This window comes from Podarcis cretensis, assembly GCF_951804945.1.
Source record: "Podarcis cretensis genome assembly, chromosome: 14".
NCBI lineage: Eukaryota > Metazoa > Chordata > Lepidosauria > Squamata > Lacertidae > Podarcis > Podarcis cretensis.
In genome coordinates, this window is record NC_137183.1 from 5,559,878 (window position 1) to 5,577,289 (window position 17,412).

Here is a 17,412-nt window from a genome sequence, read left to right on the forward strand (position 1 = left end):
CTGCTGCTGCTGCTGCCGCTATTCACAGCCCTCCTGACTTTTCGTTCCAGACACTGTAAAAATCAGCTATCAGCTACTCAGAGAAGTTGTCAATATTTCCAAAATATTAGTGCAATGGCAAAAGCAATTATTCCATAAACATTGGGCCTCAAGAAGCCATGCCGCTGGAATATTTTTTTATTTACGGGCTGAGTGGCAAAAGAGGATGCTTTGATTCCTCTTTCTGCTGCTTTATAGGACATCAGAAAAGCCCCGAATTAGCTGGATCAGGGCCAAGAGAATCCATCTAACCCCGCAGGACTCAAGTCTGAAACATGTGAAGGGCACCAGGTTGACAAAGGCTGCTGCTGAAATGGAACGAGAATCAAATCTTTATTGTTGTTTCTTGCTTTAGACGTTTTTAGAAAACTTGTTGTAAAAAATCCTATTATTGGAAAGAAACTAAATATGGCTCATGCACCTTCCAAATCAAATTAAGGCAATCATCTCTCCTGGCTAGCCCTCTGCTTTGTCGGGGAGTGCATATTTTTATTTAATTAAGTTTATTGTGCTTAAATGAGCAGATTCTACAACAGTTTAATTGACAACCACCACCTTGGGTGCTTTTAGCAGAAAACTCAGAAGCAAAAAAGCAAACAATTAAGCCATTTCATTTTTGGTAGGCTGGTTCACTTCGCTGAATCAGATGCTGACAGACATCTTAGCAAGATTACAAGTTGAAAGGGCACTTCCTGCCACAGCTTCAGCAGTGATGTCCTGTGCAGAATACATGGCTGAGAGGATGAAGCTTAGAGGGACCAGGATCTGATCTAAGGCTGGCCTGGAACATGAAGCTGCCACAGGCAGAGAAGCATCAGAACAACTCCTGCCCCCTGCCCAAGATCTCAGGGCTCACTTGCCCAGAGTAGTAGCAGTAGCAGTAGCAGTAGCAGTAGCAGTAGCAGTAGCAGTAGCAGTAGCAGTAGTAGTAGCAGTAGCAGTAGTAGTAGCAGCAGTAGTAGTAGTAGTAGCAGTAGCAGTAGCAGTAGCAGTAGCAGTAGCAGTAGTAGTAGCAGCAGTAGCAGTAGTAGTAGCAGCAGTAGCAGTAGCAGTAGTAGTAGTAGCAGTAGTAGTAGTAGTAGTAGTAGCAGTAGCAGTAGTAGTAGTAGCAGTAGCAGTAGCAGTAGCAGTAGTAGTAGTAGTAGTAGTAGTGGTAGCAGTAGTAGTAATACAGAATCAATGACAGAGAAGCTGCTTCTATGACCTGGCATCTTGGCCATCCGTCAGCCCTAGTTAAACCCAGTGGCCACAGGGTCACATCCACATCTGTTCTCTTGGTTGCACAAACCACAGGATTTCAACCTTTTGGAGTCCACGGTTCGCTTGACCAACTACATTTTTTCTGCAGCACTCCTGTGGGGCTCAGGAGCCCAGTTATGTCACCCATTTTTGAACACCCTCCCTTGTGGAGTGTTTCCTCAGTCATCTCTCCCATCCCCTCTCCTTGGGAGTTATCCCAGCAGCCACTGCTGCTGCCCCCCCCCCCGCAAGAGAAGTGCCTTCTCACAATGCCCCACAGGGGCCTGGCAAAGGATGCCCCCATCCTTAGTGGCCCGACGGTGACTGGCCCAAGGTGAATGTGAAGGCAGCACCTTATTCACCTTGGGAGGCAGCAGTGAGAGCAGCGGGCACTGCTGGGTCTGCATGGCAGAAGGGCTCCCCTTTGGCACCATGCACTCAACTCCCAGGCAGGCCTTGCATACAGCAAGCACAAGAAAAGCCAGTGCAGCACCCGCTTGCCTGCCTGGCCTCCCACTTGTCTGTCCATTCCCAACAGCAAGGGCTGGTGGACTGACTTGCTTGCCTCCCTCACCCGCTCACTTGCTCACTCCAAGCCCACCTCAGCTCCTGGCAACCAGCACCCCCTGGTATCATTCGCCGGGGATCTTGTAGCCAGGGTTGCTGCAAGAAACAGTCGCACAAGCCTTTGCGAGGCAGAGACGCGAGAGGCATCAGAGGAGAGAGGAAAGGAAAGAGGGACAGAGGCCAGTGTTGACTGTGGCACCCCGACCATCATTCAAGGCACCCCAGGGTTCCACGGCACACTGGTTTAAAACCACTGGCATAGAGCTATAAACATCTCCACCCACACCAGAGCAGTGTCAATTTTTTTTTTTAAGGAATCTTCTTGCAGCGGTGTCTTGGGGGAGACAGGGGAAAATAACTGAAGGCCACATCAGCCCCCCCGCCCCGCCCCAAAGTGAGGTATCAGCATCCCTGATGCAAGCTTACTAGGGAGGAGCCATGTCACATCTATACAGTAGCCAACACATAACTGGCCTAAAGTAAATCTTTAATAAGCAGCATTGAAAAGGAAAGCTGCAGCCCCTCCCTTCCTGCAAATGGCGGCAGATCAGTGGGGTAGCAGTTTAGTTCTGCCTGTAGAACAACAAGATGCAGCGGGTTTTTATAATCCCTGACAACTGTTTTACCAAAAACCTGTTTTGTTCCGTGCAAGTGATGCATATTCTGAAGGTATCTTGACATAAGTCTCCTTAATCACCAGACACACCTGTCAGCACCTTGAATAGTTTCAGATGCAGAGTGAAGAGGCTGTGACCTGACAACAATGTAAAACAATATTGTTTACAGAACTGAAAGTATGAATGAAACAAGCGACTGCTTGCCTCGGTCACGCCCTGTACCCTCACAGCGCGTCTCAAGGTGGGCCTTTGTGACTGGGTCCCTGCGCATCAGGGGAGGAAACATGGGGCTAGTTCACACAGGCATTCCCTACTGCTTGACGCCAAAGTTATATCACAGGTTGTGAATGAGAGATGGGAAACCAAAGAGCCAGAATTCCAGTCCCCTCAAATGTAGTTGATTCAGTGGAGTGCATTCCCACAGGTGAGATATCAAGCGATACCTCTTGTCCCACAGAGTTTGCTTGTTGGGACCCAAAGATTCTTAAATTATGACTAATTTACTCTACTTTTTATGCATTCATATTCTGCCATGCTCAAGCCTACTTCAGAAGATAAAGCCACCACAAACCTTGATGGAATATGTCTGACTGTGGCTTCAGAGAAAAGCTAGGCAGACTAAAATCAGTTTATCCATCCTGACTTTTTAAACAGGTAAGCAGGAGTGAACGGGAGCTTCCACACACCTGGCCCCATACAGATAGCAGGCAGTGGGTCCCTGATGCAGAATAGGACTGCAGCAGGGGGCAAAGGGTTGAAGCCCCCTCCCCTTCACACCATGGTCCCAACCCAGTTTGTTCTCTCTCTCGCTCACCCCCCCCTCCATGTGACTAAAGTAACGTATTCTTTGGCCCTCATGCATAAACCAACTGGTGTTTAACCAGAAATTGAAATGGAGTATAAATGGTACACATCTATGCAATGTATTTTACTGAAACTGCCACAAACTTTCAGTTTGCATCTATTTGTGAACATTCCATGACATCTCAGCAGTGCAGCCAATGGCTAAGGGAGCTCGCATGTGACATTTGCACAGAGGAGCAGGAAAAATTCAGGCTTACCTTCCTAGCTCTTCGCCAATTTCATAAATGTCCTCTACTTTCTGTTGTTTAAACACAGACATGCCTGGACTCCTCATTGATGTACGCTGGTTAATTTAGCTGGGAAATGAAATAGAAACAGTCAGAGAACAGCTCTGTATACGTATTGTGGTCAAAGACTGCTAACCACAATTTCTAAGAAAAGAATGATTATGCACCACATTGCTCTTAGTGCCCCCCCAAATATTTCCAGTCAAAAAGATGTTGCAACATATAACCAGAATCAAAGCACAGTATTATATACCAGTTAATTAAAATGCCTTTTACATACACACACACACACAGAGAGAGAGAGTTTTCTAGATCTTGTGTTAAAAAAAAAAGGTAAACAACCCCTGACAGTTAAGTCCAGTCATGAACGACTCTGGGGTTGTGGCGCTCATCTCGCTTTACTGGCTGAGGGAGCTGGAGTTTGTCCGCAGATAGTTTTTCCGGGTCATGTGGCCAACATGACTAAGCCGCTTCTGGCGAACCAGAGCAGCGCACGGAAACGCCGTTTACCTTCCCGCCGGAGCAGTACCTATTTATCTACTTGCACTGCGTACTTTCGAACTGCTAGGTTGGCAGGAGCAGGGACCGAGCAACGGGAGCTCACACCATTGCGGGGTTTCAAACTGCCAACCTTCCGATCGGCAAGCCTTAGGCTCAGTGGTTTAGACCACAGCGCCATTGTAGCTCAGTTAGACTGAGTTCATGATCTATCAGCTGTTCATTCCTAGGTTGTTTCATTTCAGTAGTTAAAGATCTCAGGGTTTAGAGGAAAGGCTGGGCTGGGTCTTTCTTGTACCTTGAGGGTGTACAATTGAGTGGTTTATATGGTTGCATCCCACTCTCTGAGCAAGGGTTCTAGGCACTTACCCGGGGTTCCTGTTTCCTTTTGGAAGGAGGCACAACAGAGACTGTAGTGTCATTATGATATAGGGTTTGTTTACACATATATACAACCTGAGCCTACAATGGAGGGGCTCACAGCATCAAGCCCCCAAAACGGTCCTGCTTCTCGCACAGCCCCAGCTTTGGATTCCAGCAGAAATCTGGCTCTCTGTCTGACATTGCAGCCAGCAGCTTTTGCATCCGGCTTCCAGCTCACATAACTCCACTCTGAACTCTGACCTTTTGTCTTTCTAACTGGCCAGAGAGGGAAGCCCACCCATTTGTCCTCTGGCACAGAGCCACTCCCTTTGTTCCCTTAAGGACTCATATTTAGCAGACCATTACCAGGCAGGGCTGGCTATTCCAGCAACTGAATCCATGCTGGATCCAGGCATTCATCCTCACCCCTCTTCCCCACCCCAGCTCATAACAAGATCATTCTTATGAAATAAATAAATATATTGCAGCTGCAGTTCCTTTTGCAGAAATACTCTCAGGACCACGTCATGTTTAGATGGATAGATCAGCAGGAAAGTGCCTCCACTTCTGCAAGGCATTGTTCTGCAACAGATGCTGCTGCCACCAAGACACCTGTGGACTTGGTTTCCGCATTAGGGAAAGGTGTGGATCTTTAAAAGTTGGGGGCCGGGCAGAGAACGCCTCTGAAAGAATGTATCACATCATCCTGGAAGGGAATATATGTTTTTTTAAAAACAAGAGAGTGGTTTATAAGCCTCCTGGGAAGTTGGCCGATTGCTCTGTTGACTCACTTCTCTGGGGCTTTTTGGAGGAGAATGAAAGGATTCCCGTTTGTCATATTTGCATAAACCTCACACATAACAATGCTTAGCATTTATATAATGTGTCTTGGTTTTTTGAGTCAGATTATTCCACTTCTGTGCCAATTTTGGGTTGCAAGAATACACATAGGCGGGAGTTGTTTGTGATGGGCTGCCGCACCACCGTGGAGCTCCCTCCTCTTAGGGTCACTACAAAGACTTGTCTAATCAGCTGGGCTTCTGGTGACTGGGGGAAGGCTTTTCACTGGGGGGGGGGAGTTTTCACATGTCTGGATTAAAATTTTGATATGCATTTTCATATTGTGACCCACCACAAATTCCAGGAATTGAAGAAGTCTAAATAAAAATAAACTAAGAATTGTATCCAGCATTAGTCATAAATGAAACTGAAATTATTAATCAACATGGTTAAGTTAGGTCCATTAATTTTAACCAAATCAGCCTGAGTAGAACATAGCTGGGTTCTGTGCACCTTTTGGATCACTGCATTGTACAATGCAACCACATAAGAACTAGGAACTTAACTAAAACAAGGGTCTCGTTTTTCCGAGAAAAGCACAAGTAGCCAGGGAATATGGAGCACACAAAACACGAAGTCTTAGGTTCCCAATCCATAAACTATAAAGTGGCCATTTGCCCGACTTTGGAGAGGACAGTCCTCTATTTGAAAGGCTGTCAATGAACCGTTCTCTGTTTGAAAGGGTTTTACATAAGGAAGGCAGGGAAAGCCTTGAAGTGGCCCCTCCTTGGACAGCAGACTAAGTAGGTCCCTAATGCCTAATGTCTTCTCCACGAGGGTGAGATGGATTGTATGTCTATTTTAAATTATAGCAATTACCGTATTTTTCGCTCTATAGGACGCACCGGACCATAGGAGGGGGAGAACGGGGGGGGGAATTCTCCCCCTCTCTGCTCAGCGCCCCTTCAGCGAAGCGGCAGGAGAAACGGAGCCCCTTCCATTTCTCCTCCCGCTTGGCTGAAGGGGCGCTGTGCAGCTCTCCCTCTCTGTTGAAGCTGGAAGAGTCTTGCTCTCCTGGCTTCAGCAAAAGGAACCCAAAGCCTTTGGAGAGCAGGGCAAGTTCCCGCTGTGCTCCAAAGGCTTCAGGCGGCTATCCCTGAAGCCTGGAGAGGGAGAGGGGTCGGTGTGCACTGACGCCTCTCGCTCTCCAGGCTTCAGCGAAAGCAATGCGAAGCCTCCGGAGTGCGGAGGGAGCACTCCCTCTGCGCTTCAGAGGCTTTGCGTTGCTATCGCTGAAGCCAAGGAGCCTGCATTCACTCCATAGGATGCACACACATTTCCCCTTAATTTTTGGAGGGGGAAAAGTGCATCCTATAGAGCGAAAAATACCATATTTCTAAATTCGCATCTACACATATAAATTAACATATGCAAATTTATGCAGTGATGTATTTCCCCATTTTTGGCCACACGTAAATCTATTCAGCAGTATTTTTCAAAACTGATGAGGCTCAGTTCCAGGAAGAGAGCGCCATCAGCTCAGGCACTGTTCAAATCCACTTCCTTTCCCAAGGACTTTATAATCTAATATCTAACCCTTGATATAGCTATGCTTCCCTTGGCTATAAAAAAGCAACTGCAAACATTCTTTATGGCTCTCTCTCTCCACATAATCCTCCCCAACAGAATATTGAAGATTTTAGCCGGGATCTGCTCTCATTCACCTGACACCCCCAAAACAGTTCAGATTGGACAACGTAAGTTTCTAAGGCTGCAACCCTTTGCCAAGTTACCTGGGAGTGAGCCCAACTGGATTCAATGGAATGTATTTCTGAATAGGCCTATATAGTATTGCATGGGATTCATTGCATAGGATTGCATTGTAAGAAAGTGCAACGATGCTTTGTTTTTGACTCCTTTGGAATCAAATTTCTCATGGGAGACATGAACTTGCTTAAAGGGAATTATTTACAATAGGAATAGGAAATTATGACCCTTATATCTATATCTCAAAAAATATCAGACACAGAAATTGAAACGAGCAATATATTTTAGTGCAGGCTTGTCCAACAGGTAGATCGTGATCTACCAGTAGATCACTGGACGCCTGTGGTAGATCACTGACTCCCCCCAAAAAAGCTCAACAAGATTGCCCTGCACCCCTAAAAAACAGGGCTTTCCTTCTCCCTAAAAAAAGCTCAACACTGCCAGTTTTTAGGTCTGTGAGTAGATCGCAGTCTCTTGTTTTAGTGGACTGACAATACAAAATCTTTCAGTCGCAGAGGGTTATTTATACCAGATATCTTCAACCTTTTCAGGACCCATGTTTAACCCAAACATGCATTGAGGGACCCATTTCTTAAGCATTTACCATATATTTGCATGGTGGTAGCGCTCCTGTTGCAACCCACCTTGGATCAGGCTGTGACCCACTAGTTGAAGACCGATTTATACCACCTAATGGGAATAAATCCAGGACCTAATTTTCTCAGCCTCACTTGCCCAATCTGCAAAATGGGAGTGGTTTCATAGCCCAGTCTGACCCAATCTAACACCCTCCAGATGCTTTGGAGTGGACTAAACTCCCATTAGCCCCAGTCAGTCAATGTGGGAGTCTATGGGAGTTTTATTCCCAAACATTGTGAAGGCTGTACCCACTTTATAAAACTATTTTAAGGATTATGGTCTGAGATGCAGAAGGTCACATCTGCCCATAAATGTAGACGTTAGCTTTGGAAGCACAATCCTATACATCGCTTCGCAGAAGTAAGCTCCACTGAATTCAGTGGGGATTATTTCCATGTACAGGACTGCAGCTGAAAATGTTTTTTCAGAATTTTCAAAATGTTTTGTCAGAGCTGGGTGAGATTCTGGCAGCTAGGACAACAAGGAGTCCTGTGGCACCTGAAAAACTAACACACTGATTACAGCAGAAGCTTTTGTGGACCCCATTTTGTCAAAGTGGGCTAAAGTCCAGGAAAGTTTGTGCCATGGTAGATTTATGTTGTTTTAGCAAGTAACCACATAAGCTAAATGGGAGAGAATTGCATCCCCAATAAATGCTTATTTAATTTCTAATACTTGTTAAGTCTCCCCTCTGCAAGAATATCCAGCGTTGCATACAGTAAAGCAATGAATATATCTGTTGAAAATAAAAATACTTTTTCAAACAACAATAAACTATCAATTATTATTATTATTTAAATCTAAACTTTCCCCATTAGATGTGGCCATCTCTTTCTTATTCTCTCTCTCTTATTAATAATGTATTTTACTAAGATTTGGGGGTGTTTATTAACATAAACACCTGGTATTTTAAAAAAGGTAAAGGACCCCTGACAGTTCAGTCCAGTCACAGACGACTCTGGGGTCGCGGTGCTCATCTCGCTTTACAGGCCCAGGGAGCCAACATTTGTCCACAGATAGTTTTTCAGGGTCATGTGGCCAGCATGACTAAGCCACTTCTGGCGCAATGGAACACTGAAACCAGAGCAGCGCACAAAGACGCCATTTACCTTCCCACCGGAGCGATACCTATTTATCTACTTGCACTTTGACATTATTTTGCTTTTGAACTGTTAGGTTGGCAGGAGCTGGGACCAAGCAACGGGAGCTCACTCCATTGCGGGGATTCGAACCGGCGACCTTCTGACTGGCAAGCCCAAGAGACTCAGTAGTTTAGACCACAGCGCCACCCACGTCCCAGGTATACATACATTCAAAGAAGATTTAATCTAGAGAATCATCACACCTTCAGCAACATAATTACTGCATCTACCAAAACACATCTGGCTTTCTGGTGCCTTTCACCCAGCAATTTTAGGGCCTTTCACAACTGTGTTGTGTTCATCAAACTGGAAGGCAAGCAGAAGACCCAGGGAGTAAAATTTAAGTCACTTCCCCTTTTGCCCACTGGTGCCTAAAAATGTTATGTTCAGTCGTTATTCCTGCACCGCTTTTGCGAGTCTTGCAAAGAAGCACTGGGCTTGCAGGGTGAGTGTGCCCCTCAAAGCAGGGCAGCATTGCCCAGCCAAGCTCCCCACTGTTGGCCAGGCAAGTGGCACACTGCAGCCCCATTTAGCTTGAGTGGCCGGGGGTTGCTCTGACAGTGCACCCCACAGTGCAATGTGCCCCATATGTGCACCAGCAAGGAACGCTTTGGCAATGCCCCCCACAGCAGCCATTTTTTTAACTGACACCCACAGCACTCTCTGAAACACACTAACTGGTCCAAAAATTATCAGTTATGGGATGCTGGGAACCATGTCCTCAGATGTGGGTGGCCAGGTTGGGTAGGAAGAGAAAACACCCAACATGGAGCTGATAGGATCTCCTAAGAAGGTTTGGGAAAGCTGCCCATCTGCGCGTTCTTCAGTAAACTCTTCAGCACCGTCACATAAATCCTTTAGTAATCATGCAAACATTGAGGAGATTACTGCAAGTCAAGGCACAATGAAATTAATTAAGGCTTCACATACTATGAGGTCACTCCAGGTAAGCAAAGAGGTGCCAAGGCAAGTACTTGATTGCAAGTGAGGAACTCTACCTGCTGCATCAGCATGTGAAACTTCTAGCCCCAGTTAAGTCCAGCAAAAGATATTGCTTCATATAGGAACACAAGGAAGCTGCTTTATACCAGGCAGGGCCATTGGTCCATCAAGTCCAGCATGATCTGTTTTGAGGGTGCTTCCAAATTGAAGGGATCAGCCCTCAGGCATACATGTTTTCTGAAGCGTCTACGCATTGTTGGCATCAAAATGCCATCCCATTTCCCCTTTCAACACCACTGCTTTTAATATGGATTGGAGATTCCAGGGACTTTTTATACAAGCTGAGCCTAAGCAGATGTTGAAAAGTAATGTCACTCCAAAAGCAACAATAACCCTTACATTTGTTGAAAAAGACAAGCATCTCATTCTCTAGTCAGATTTGCACCAAAAAACTCTCCTTCAGCAAGTCAGGTATGTGAGAGACACATTTCCACCAACTTTCACTCAAATTCCCAATAACCACCAACTATCAGAGATTTTAAAGCAACCACCTTCTGTTATAAAAGCTTTAGTTGAGTCAGTCCAGTGCTTATCATTGGGCCTGATCCAATAACTGCATGCCATATTTAATTTTTCAAGAAGAGCTATTTTATTGATTCATTTTACTGAAATAGTCTGAAATAGTCTCTCATGTGTTGTTTTACTGTAGTTTTTAATTATTATTATTATTATTATTATTATTATTATTATTATTATTATTATTATTATTTATTTATTATTTATTATTTATACCCCACCCATCTGGCTGGGCTTCCCCAGCCACTCTGGGCGGCTTCCAAAAAAATATTAAAATACTATAATCAAACATTAAAAGCTTCCCTAAACAGGGCTGCCTTCAAATGTCTTCTAAATGTCAGGTAGTTGTTTATCTCTGACATCTGATGGGAGGGCGTTCCACAGGGCAGGTGCCACTACCGAGAAGGTCCTCTGCCTGGTTCCCTGTAACTTGGCTTCTCGCAGTGAGGGAACCGCCCGAAGAGGGAACCGTCAGAAGGGGGTTGGAGAATGCCTAATATATCCCCTCTTATGATAAAGTATCCTGGCCAATCCTTAGAGACCTGTAATGGGGTTTGGGGTTGCTTGTGCGTAAGGCGCAAACTGCTCCAAGCGGAGTAGTTTGGTTAAAACTTTCCCCTGACTGGACAGTCAGTACTCCGTGACTGTCTCAATCACTGGCAGAATCCGTCAGTGGGTGTTTCCTGAATTTCCTCCAACATAAAAGTTCTTTGACACCAAGTCGCCGCCTAGCTTCTCTGCGCGGAAGCTTTCTGCGCAGAGTGAGCGTCCCAAGGGGAGGTCCTGTGCTCTCCCCGCTGGCTTCACTGGAAGAGTCCTGGAGCCTTCTCGCCGAAGTTCCCTCAGCCTCCCCTTCCTCCCTGGCGTCACGTCTATTTCCTTCCCCAGCGGACGCTCCCCCTCTCTCCTTGTGGTTCCCTCTCCAGCGTCATTGGGGAGCCTTACCACCACCCTTGGCTCCAATGGCAGTTCCCTGACAAGACCCTTCTAAGTAACTTCCTTGAGGAGACCAATTATTTGATGACCGAGCAGCTGCCAAAATATCTGTATCTTCTCTTCTTTCCTGGACCTGCTTTGATCATTAATTTTTAGCTTGTTTCTTTTTTAAAAATTGGTTTTATTGAGGTTGTTATTTTGTATTTTATACTTTGTATTTTGCCTCATTGGCCAGCTGGCTGTAATCAACACAGGACTGATAATAAAAGTGAGCAAAAAAAGCCTATCAAGGAAAAAATTACATTTTGCCTAACAAGGAGACTCTGCTGTGGCTTAGTTTCATCTTGAGATCTCTCACTGCACTGTTGTATTTATAAAACCATTTAAATACCACCATATCATAAAATATAAAGATGGTATAATATGTCAAAACATAAAACACAATTTTAAATATAAAGATACAGATAATCGCTAAGATGATTGGCCAGTCAAAAAAATAAAATAAATAAACAGCTGCAAAAGTCCTGTCCACATAAGACGGACTTCAAGAGACACTTGGAAGGTCAAAGGGAGGCTTGTGTCTGTGACAAGTCTCTGCTGGAGGACAGTTCGATACAGCATAGGACTGGCAACACTAAGCGCCCAACTTCTAGCTGAACCCGGGCAGACATCTGAGGCATGGGGAACAACAAAGCTCCTCTGGATGATCTCGGATGATCAGGCTTGGATATAAGGGTGGTCCTTAGGGCATCCTGGACCAAAGTTGTTCAGGGCTCTGAATATCAGCACAAGAGCCTTGAACCAGGCACTGCCTACTGCCAGGTGAAGCTTCTGGATCAGGTCCAGGGGTGGTCCTACACAGGCCACATTGAAGTCATCCAGTCTCAAGGTTACCACTGCATGAACTACATTGGCTAAGCCATCCTGATCCAGATATGGCTATAGCTAGCATTCTTGGAGACATGTATCAAGGTCGATTCCACTGAAGTTCACATAACACCACTTTATGGCAGGGTGTCCTTTATTGCCAAAGCATTTTCAAGCGGCCCTAGTTTTCAAGCATTCCACTCCCAGATTCCTGTATGCAGGCTACCTATGTGCTTTTGCAGCCACGCCTCTTTCTAAAGAACATTTGCTGTGCTCAGCATTAATGTCACAACAGGTACGCTTGGGCCAGGGCCAAGTATGCTTGGGTCAGTTAACTTGGGTCAGGGCCATCAGCTTCTGCCATCTATTAAGCGCCTCAGAATGTTAGCTTACACAAGTTCCCAGCCCTCAAGATTACATATCAAAACCTGGAAATTTGATTTGCCTGTCTACTATTTTTTAAAGTTTATATCCCAGTCTTTGACTAAAACAAAGAGCAGCTTACCAGCAGAAAACAAACAGCGTTACAACAGCATCTGCAGCGTTAAAACTACAGATCTGAAACAGTTACTGATGGCAGTGCCAAAATTGTGGAATACCCTTGCTGAGGAGATTCATAATTTAAAATGGCAGCAAAACAAAATATTAAACTCCTGTATGAATCAAAATGTTTTCACTTTGTCTGAAAAGAAAGAGGAGCCAAGCAGATCTCCATGGGGAGCTCATTCCAAGGTCTTGGAACCACCACCAAGAAAGCTGGGCTTTCATGCTGAAACCTGCCTAGCTATGAATGATAGCACAAGAGAGGAAAGTTTGCAAGGCAGGCATGAAAGGCTGGGAAGCCTGTGCTTTTTTCTGCCTCCGCCTCTCCCCAGCTTCTTATCCATGGTCCCATGCTGCCTCTCCCATGTGTGTGCACACCCCTCCAGAGAAATCTTTCCAAAACTTTGATGGAAGAAGAGTTTAGATTTGATATCCCGCTTTATCAATACCCGGAGGAGTCTCAAAGCGGCTAACATTCTCCTTTCCCTTCCTCCCCCACAACAAACACTCTGTGAGGTGAGTGGGGCTGAGAGACTTCAAAGAAGCGTGACTAGCCCAAGGTCACCCAGCAGATGCATGTGGAGGAGCAGAGACGTGAACCCGGTTCACCAGATTACGAGACTACCGCTCTTAACCACTACACCACACTGGCTCTGGACAGGCCAGCTACCACCAAAAGCTCAGAGCTGTAGTGCAGGGGGAATGCAAGAGCAAAGATGCTCTGGTGAAAAACGAGGCTTTTGAGCATCAATTGTAGCAGATCAGCATAAGGGAGACCAGAGAATCTAGTGGGGCTGGATTTTAGATTCTCCAGGGCAGAGGGCACCGTTATGGAGAACTCATACGTTTCAAAACTTACCACAAATACTTGCCACCCATAATGGAGAGAAAAAGAAAAAGAAAAAGGTAAATTATGGGTCAAGCAAGGCTGAGTTGGACATGACGCTTACCCAAAGATATGCATCACATCAAAGACTGGGAATTCCTCAGACAGACAATTTTCTTAATGTGCCGTGTCAAGGATTCTTGTGGCTTTGGTGTGGAATGTGAGGTCACCGAGGGGCAGCCTTTGCCGACATGATGCCCTGCAGATGTTTTGGACTTACGGCTTCCAATTACTTGGTCCAACAAAAACATCTGGAGGGCACCAGGTTAAGGATGCATTCTCTGAAGTTACTCTTCAGCAGTGGCGTAGTGTGGGTTGTCAGCACCCGGGGCAAGGCAAGTAATTTGCGCCCCCTAACCCGTGGATTTGCGCCCCCTAACCCTACCCCTAACCCTAACCCCCAGATGTTGCGGCCGGTGCGGCCGGCCCCCCCTGCACCCCACACGCTACGCCACTGCTCTTCAGAGCCAAGGTCAGGCAGGCAAGGAGCTTTTGTTCAGTGGCTCAGGTAAGCCATCTTTGTTAAGGGCAACCTAGTCCTCCTCTCCTTTGACTCTTCTCTGCAACTAATTCTCAGCCAGGGAGACCAGCTATTTGCCAGGGTTGCGACTATAAGCGACACCCAGGCCTTCAGAAACCACAGGATAGAGGGAGAGGGACAGCCCAAAGAAAAGAAAGTTCAGGAATGTCTCCCACACTCTCAGAGTCGGCCTCCCTACATCATTCCAGTCTCCTCAGCTGCAGCCAACTTGTCATTGTACCATGGAAGCCTTTGGACATATCTACATAGCAAAGCGAAGGTGGCTTAAGCCATCTTTTTCTCTGCCAGGAATCCACCAGGAACTAATGCTGTGTGAGGAGAGCTAAGGATCCCCACTGGAGAATTTTCAGCAACCCAAGCAAACTATGGTTTCCAGGATTCTCTAAGGGAAACCATGACAGTTAAACTGGTGCAAAAATGATGTGAGTTTGTGGTGTAGTCCTCATGGCAATTAATTATGATACTAGGCAATTAAGCTTAGAATAATGTCGGGAGATAGCTAATTGGTCTCTCCCTGTAGCACAGATTACCCCACTGTTGTAAAAATGACACATTTCCAGACACCTGGAATTATGCTTCACCTCCTTCTCCTTGTTCATAAACTGCGGCATTGAAAATAGTTTAAATAATAAATGCCTTTTCAAAAAAAGGGCACAGGGGGCCGTGAGCTGTTGTGTCCTTTTCAAGGTGTCCTACAGCTGGAGGGCAGTGTGAGAAGGACACAACAGGGCAAGGCGCAAAGGGAAGATGAGGATGGAAAGATGGTGATTAACAGAGTGAAGGAAATTTCTACCATTCCCTTGTCATGGTCAGATCATTACCGGTGGGGTTTAGATTCTTTGGAACTGAGAACCTCTCCAGGGGTGAGGGACCGATTAAGATGGTCTGCCCCAGAAAGCTGATGGATCTGGATGGTTTCCTGATGGTTCTTTTGGAGTTTCCTATTGCCTTGGCAGGTGATTCTGTCAAAGCCCTGGTGGATCTCTGGAATGGCGGTTGACATGATCACTCCTGAACATCCCCTCTCATGAAGTGCAGCTGAGAGAGGTTGTCTGGAGTTTTGGGGTTTGGTGTCACCAGGATGCTGATGACACTCAGCTATATTTCTCTTTTCCACCCAAATCCAAGCAAGTTGTGTCAGGAATGGATTGGATGAGGTTGAACAAATTGAAAGTTAGTCCAGACAAGACAGAGGTACTTTTGGTCATTTGGAAAGCAGAACAATGACTAAGAATTCAGTCTGTGCTGGGTGGGGTAGCTCTCCCTGTGAAGGCACAGGTTTGCAGTTTGGGGTATGCTACCGGACTCCACCCTAAACAGGGATGTCCAGGTCTCTGCAGTGGCCAGGAGTACATTTGCACAGTCAAAGCTAGAGTACGTCTGCACTGTGAAAGTGAGTGGCTCCCTCCTTTCTATCCTTGTTCTAACAGGCTTTTGGGAACTGACTGCTCTTAATGAAAGGGCAGGTGCTGTGCTCTTTTATTGTAATTATTTGTATGTTTTAAACAGGACTTTAAATATACGTGTGTAGTTTTAATTCTATCAATGTTTTTTAATTACTGCTTTTTCTATTATTGTTTAGCGGTTCTTTTCTATAAACTGCCTTGAGTCCCGTCAGGGAAAAAGGCGGGGTATAAATAAATGTATAGCAATAGTAATAAATGAGACGGCAGGGGGAAGAAATGGGTAACAGAGAAAGACAGACATAAAAGGGGAAAAGAGAGAGCAGTTGGTCGGAGAGAAAGATGGGCAGAAAGAACTCAGCAGGCTTCAGCATCCCTAGCTGTGCACAGAATCTTGCTCCTTCACAGCCACGAGTGACCCTCTGGCCCCTCACTCCCCTTATTCTGAAAGTCAGGTTCAAAACACTTACAATGGATTTCTCTGTTTGCCGAATATTGTTTGATCCACCCACATTCCTCTTGAACAAGAATGAGAAAGGAGAGCAATGAAAAATGGACAATATGCAGGAGTAACAGTCACTCAGCAGATTGGCAAAATGACAGTGTAATTAACTTACATCATGCCTACTTGAACCAGTCTCTAACATAGCATTATTCTTTAACTTCATTCATTTTGATTTGCTGCACACTTATCATTCTACTGTGACCAAGCTGGTAATTTTATTGATGTCAGCTAAATCACACACAGAGAGATATACTGTATATATAATGATGGTCGATGATGATGTTTGCGCTGCAGGTGAGTCCGAATAATCCCATGTTTCTGAATGTCTGAAAATTCATAGTCTGTTACATCGACAAACACAAAAATGCAGGTCCCTGCCCACAAGAAGCTTACAATCCAGACACCACTGAATGGTTCAGCAAACTGTCACAGAATGAATAACAGAAATAAATAAATTCCTTCCTTTTCATCATAAGACAGCAGGTCTTATTAAATATAATTGCAGATGTTCATAAACCATCATTAAGCCAACCAGACCTAAGCAGTATCTTCTCATTACCTCACTAACACATACACACACACGAACATACATACATACATACATACATACATACATATGGATATAACAAGCTCAGTCTGGTGCCTTTCAGCCATTTTGAACCACAGCTCCCATCAGGGGTGATATTAGTAGTTATAGTAGTTATTTTAATTTCTTGCCCATCCTTCACTCTCATTACATTAATTAAAGCATATTGATAAAAGCAGTTAAAAACAACGTACAGTACAGCAATACCTAGAGGGCACCAGGCTGGGGCAGAATGGTTTATTTCTTTACTTTCCTACTGTTTACTTAAAAAGAGAAGCAGCACCAGTCTGTGACTGCACTCCTCCTTGGAAATTCGCAATCAGTGGGACTCCGAGGCTCATGTTACAAGCACTCCAAATGCAAGGAATTATCTTCAGTCAGTAACAAGAGCCAGAGCAACTGTGGCTTCGTGGCAGAACACCTGCTCTGACATCTCCAGGTAGGGATGGGAATGCCGCCGGCATGAAACCTCATGACAGCTGCTGCCAGTCAGTGTAGACAATGCTGAGTGAGATGAATCAACAGTCCAACTCAGTATGAGTCAACTGAGTTCCTATGGAGCACACTCAAGCTTTGGCCTGAGAGATAGGAAAAGATTCCCTTCAAACATTCAGGTAAAGAGCCTCTAACAACACCCCCACCCCTGTTTACTTTGAAACACCCCCAAAAGAAAGAGCAGGTGCTCTTTGCTGTGCATCCCATTATTGGGTAATCTTTTTTGCAAGGTAAGAATAAATTGATCTGCTTTATGCTGGCTCAAACCTTTAGCCCACCTAGCCCAGGCCCAGTTGCTGTGACAGGCAGTGGTTCCCCAGGGTCTTGAGGAGGAGGAGGAGGAGGAGGAGGAGAAGAAGAAGACTTTGGATTTGATATCCCACTTTATCA

The 17,412-nt window shown here is 45.4% G+C and overlaps 1 protein-coding gene across 2 annotated transcripts in view; it reads right to left on the reverse strand.

Moving 5' to 3' along the window:
• The window catches only part of DAPK2 (death associated protein kinase 2), a 64,702-nt gene that overhangs the window by 43,324 nt on the left and 3,966 nt on the right, over positions 1-17,412 (reverse strand). For both annotated transcript variants that reach the window (XR_013833053.1, XM_079953374.1), the window contains exon 2: positions 3,524-3,622. Coding sequence is in view for 1 of the 2 variants with exons in the window: in XM_079953374.1 (XP_079809500.1) it covers positions 3,524-3,600 (77 nt within the window). In the remaining variant the exon portion in view is untranslated. The remainder of the gene's footprint in view (positions 1-3,523; positions 3,623-17,412) is intronic.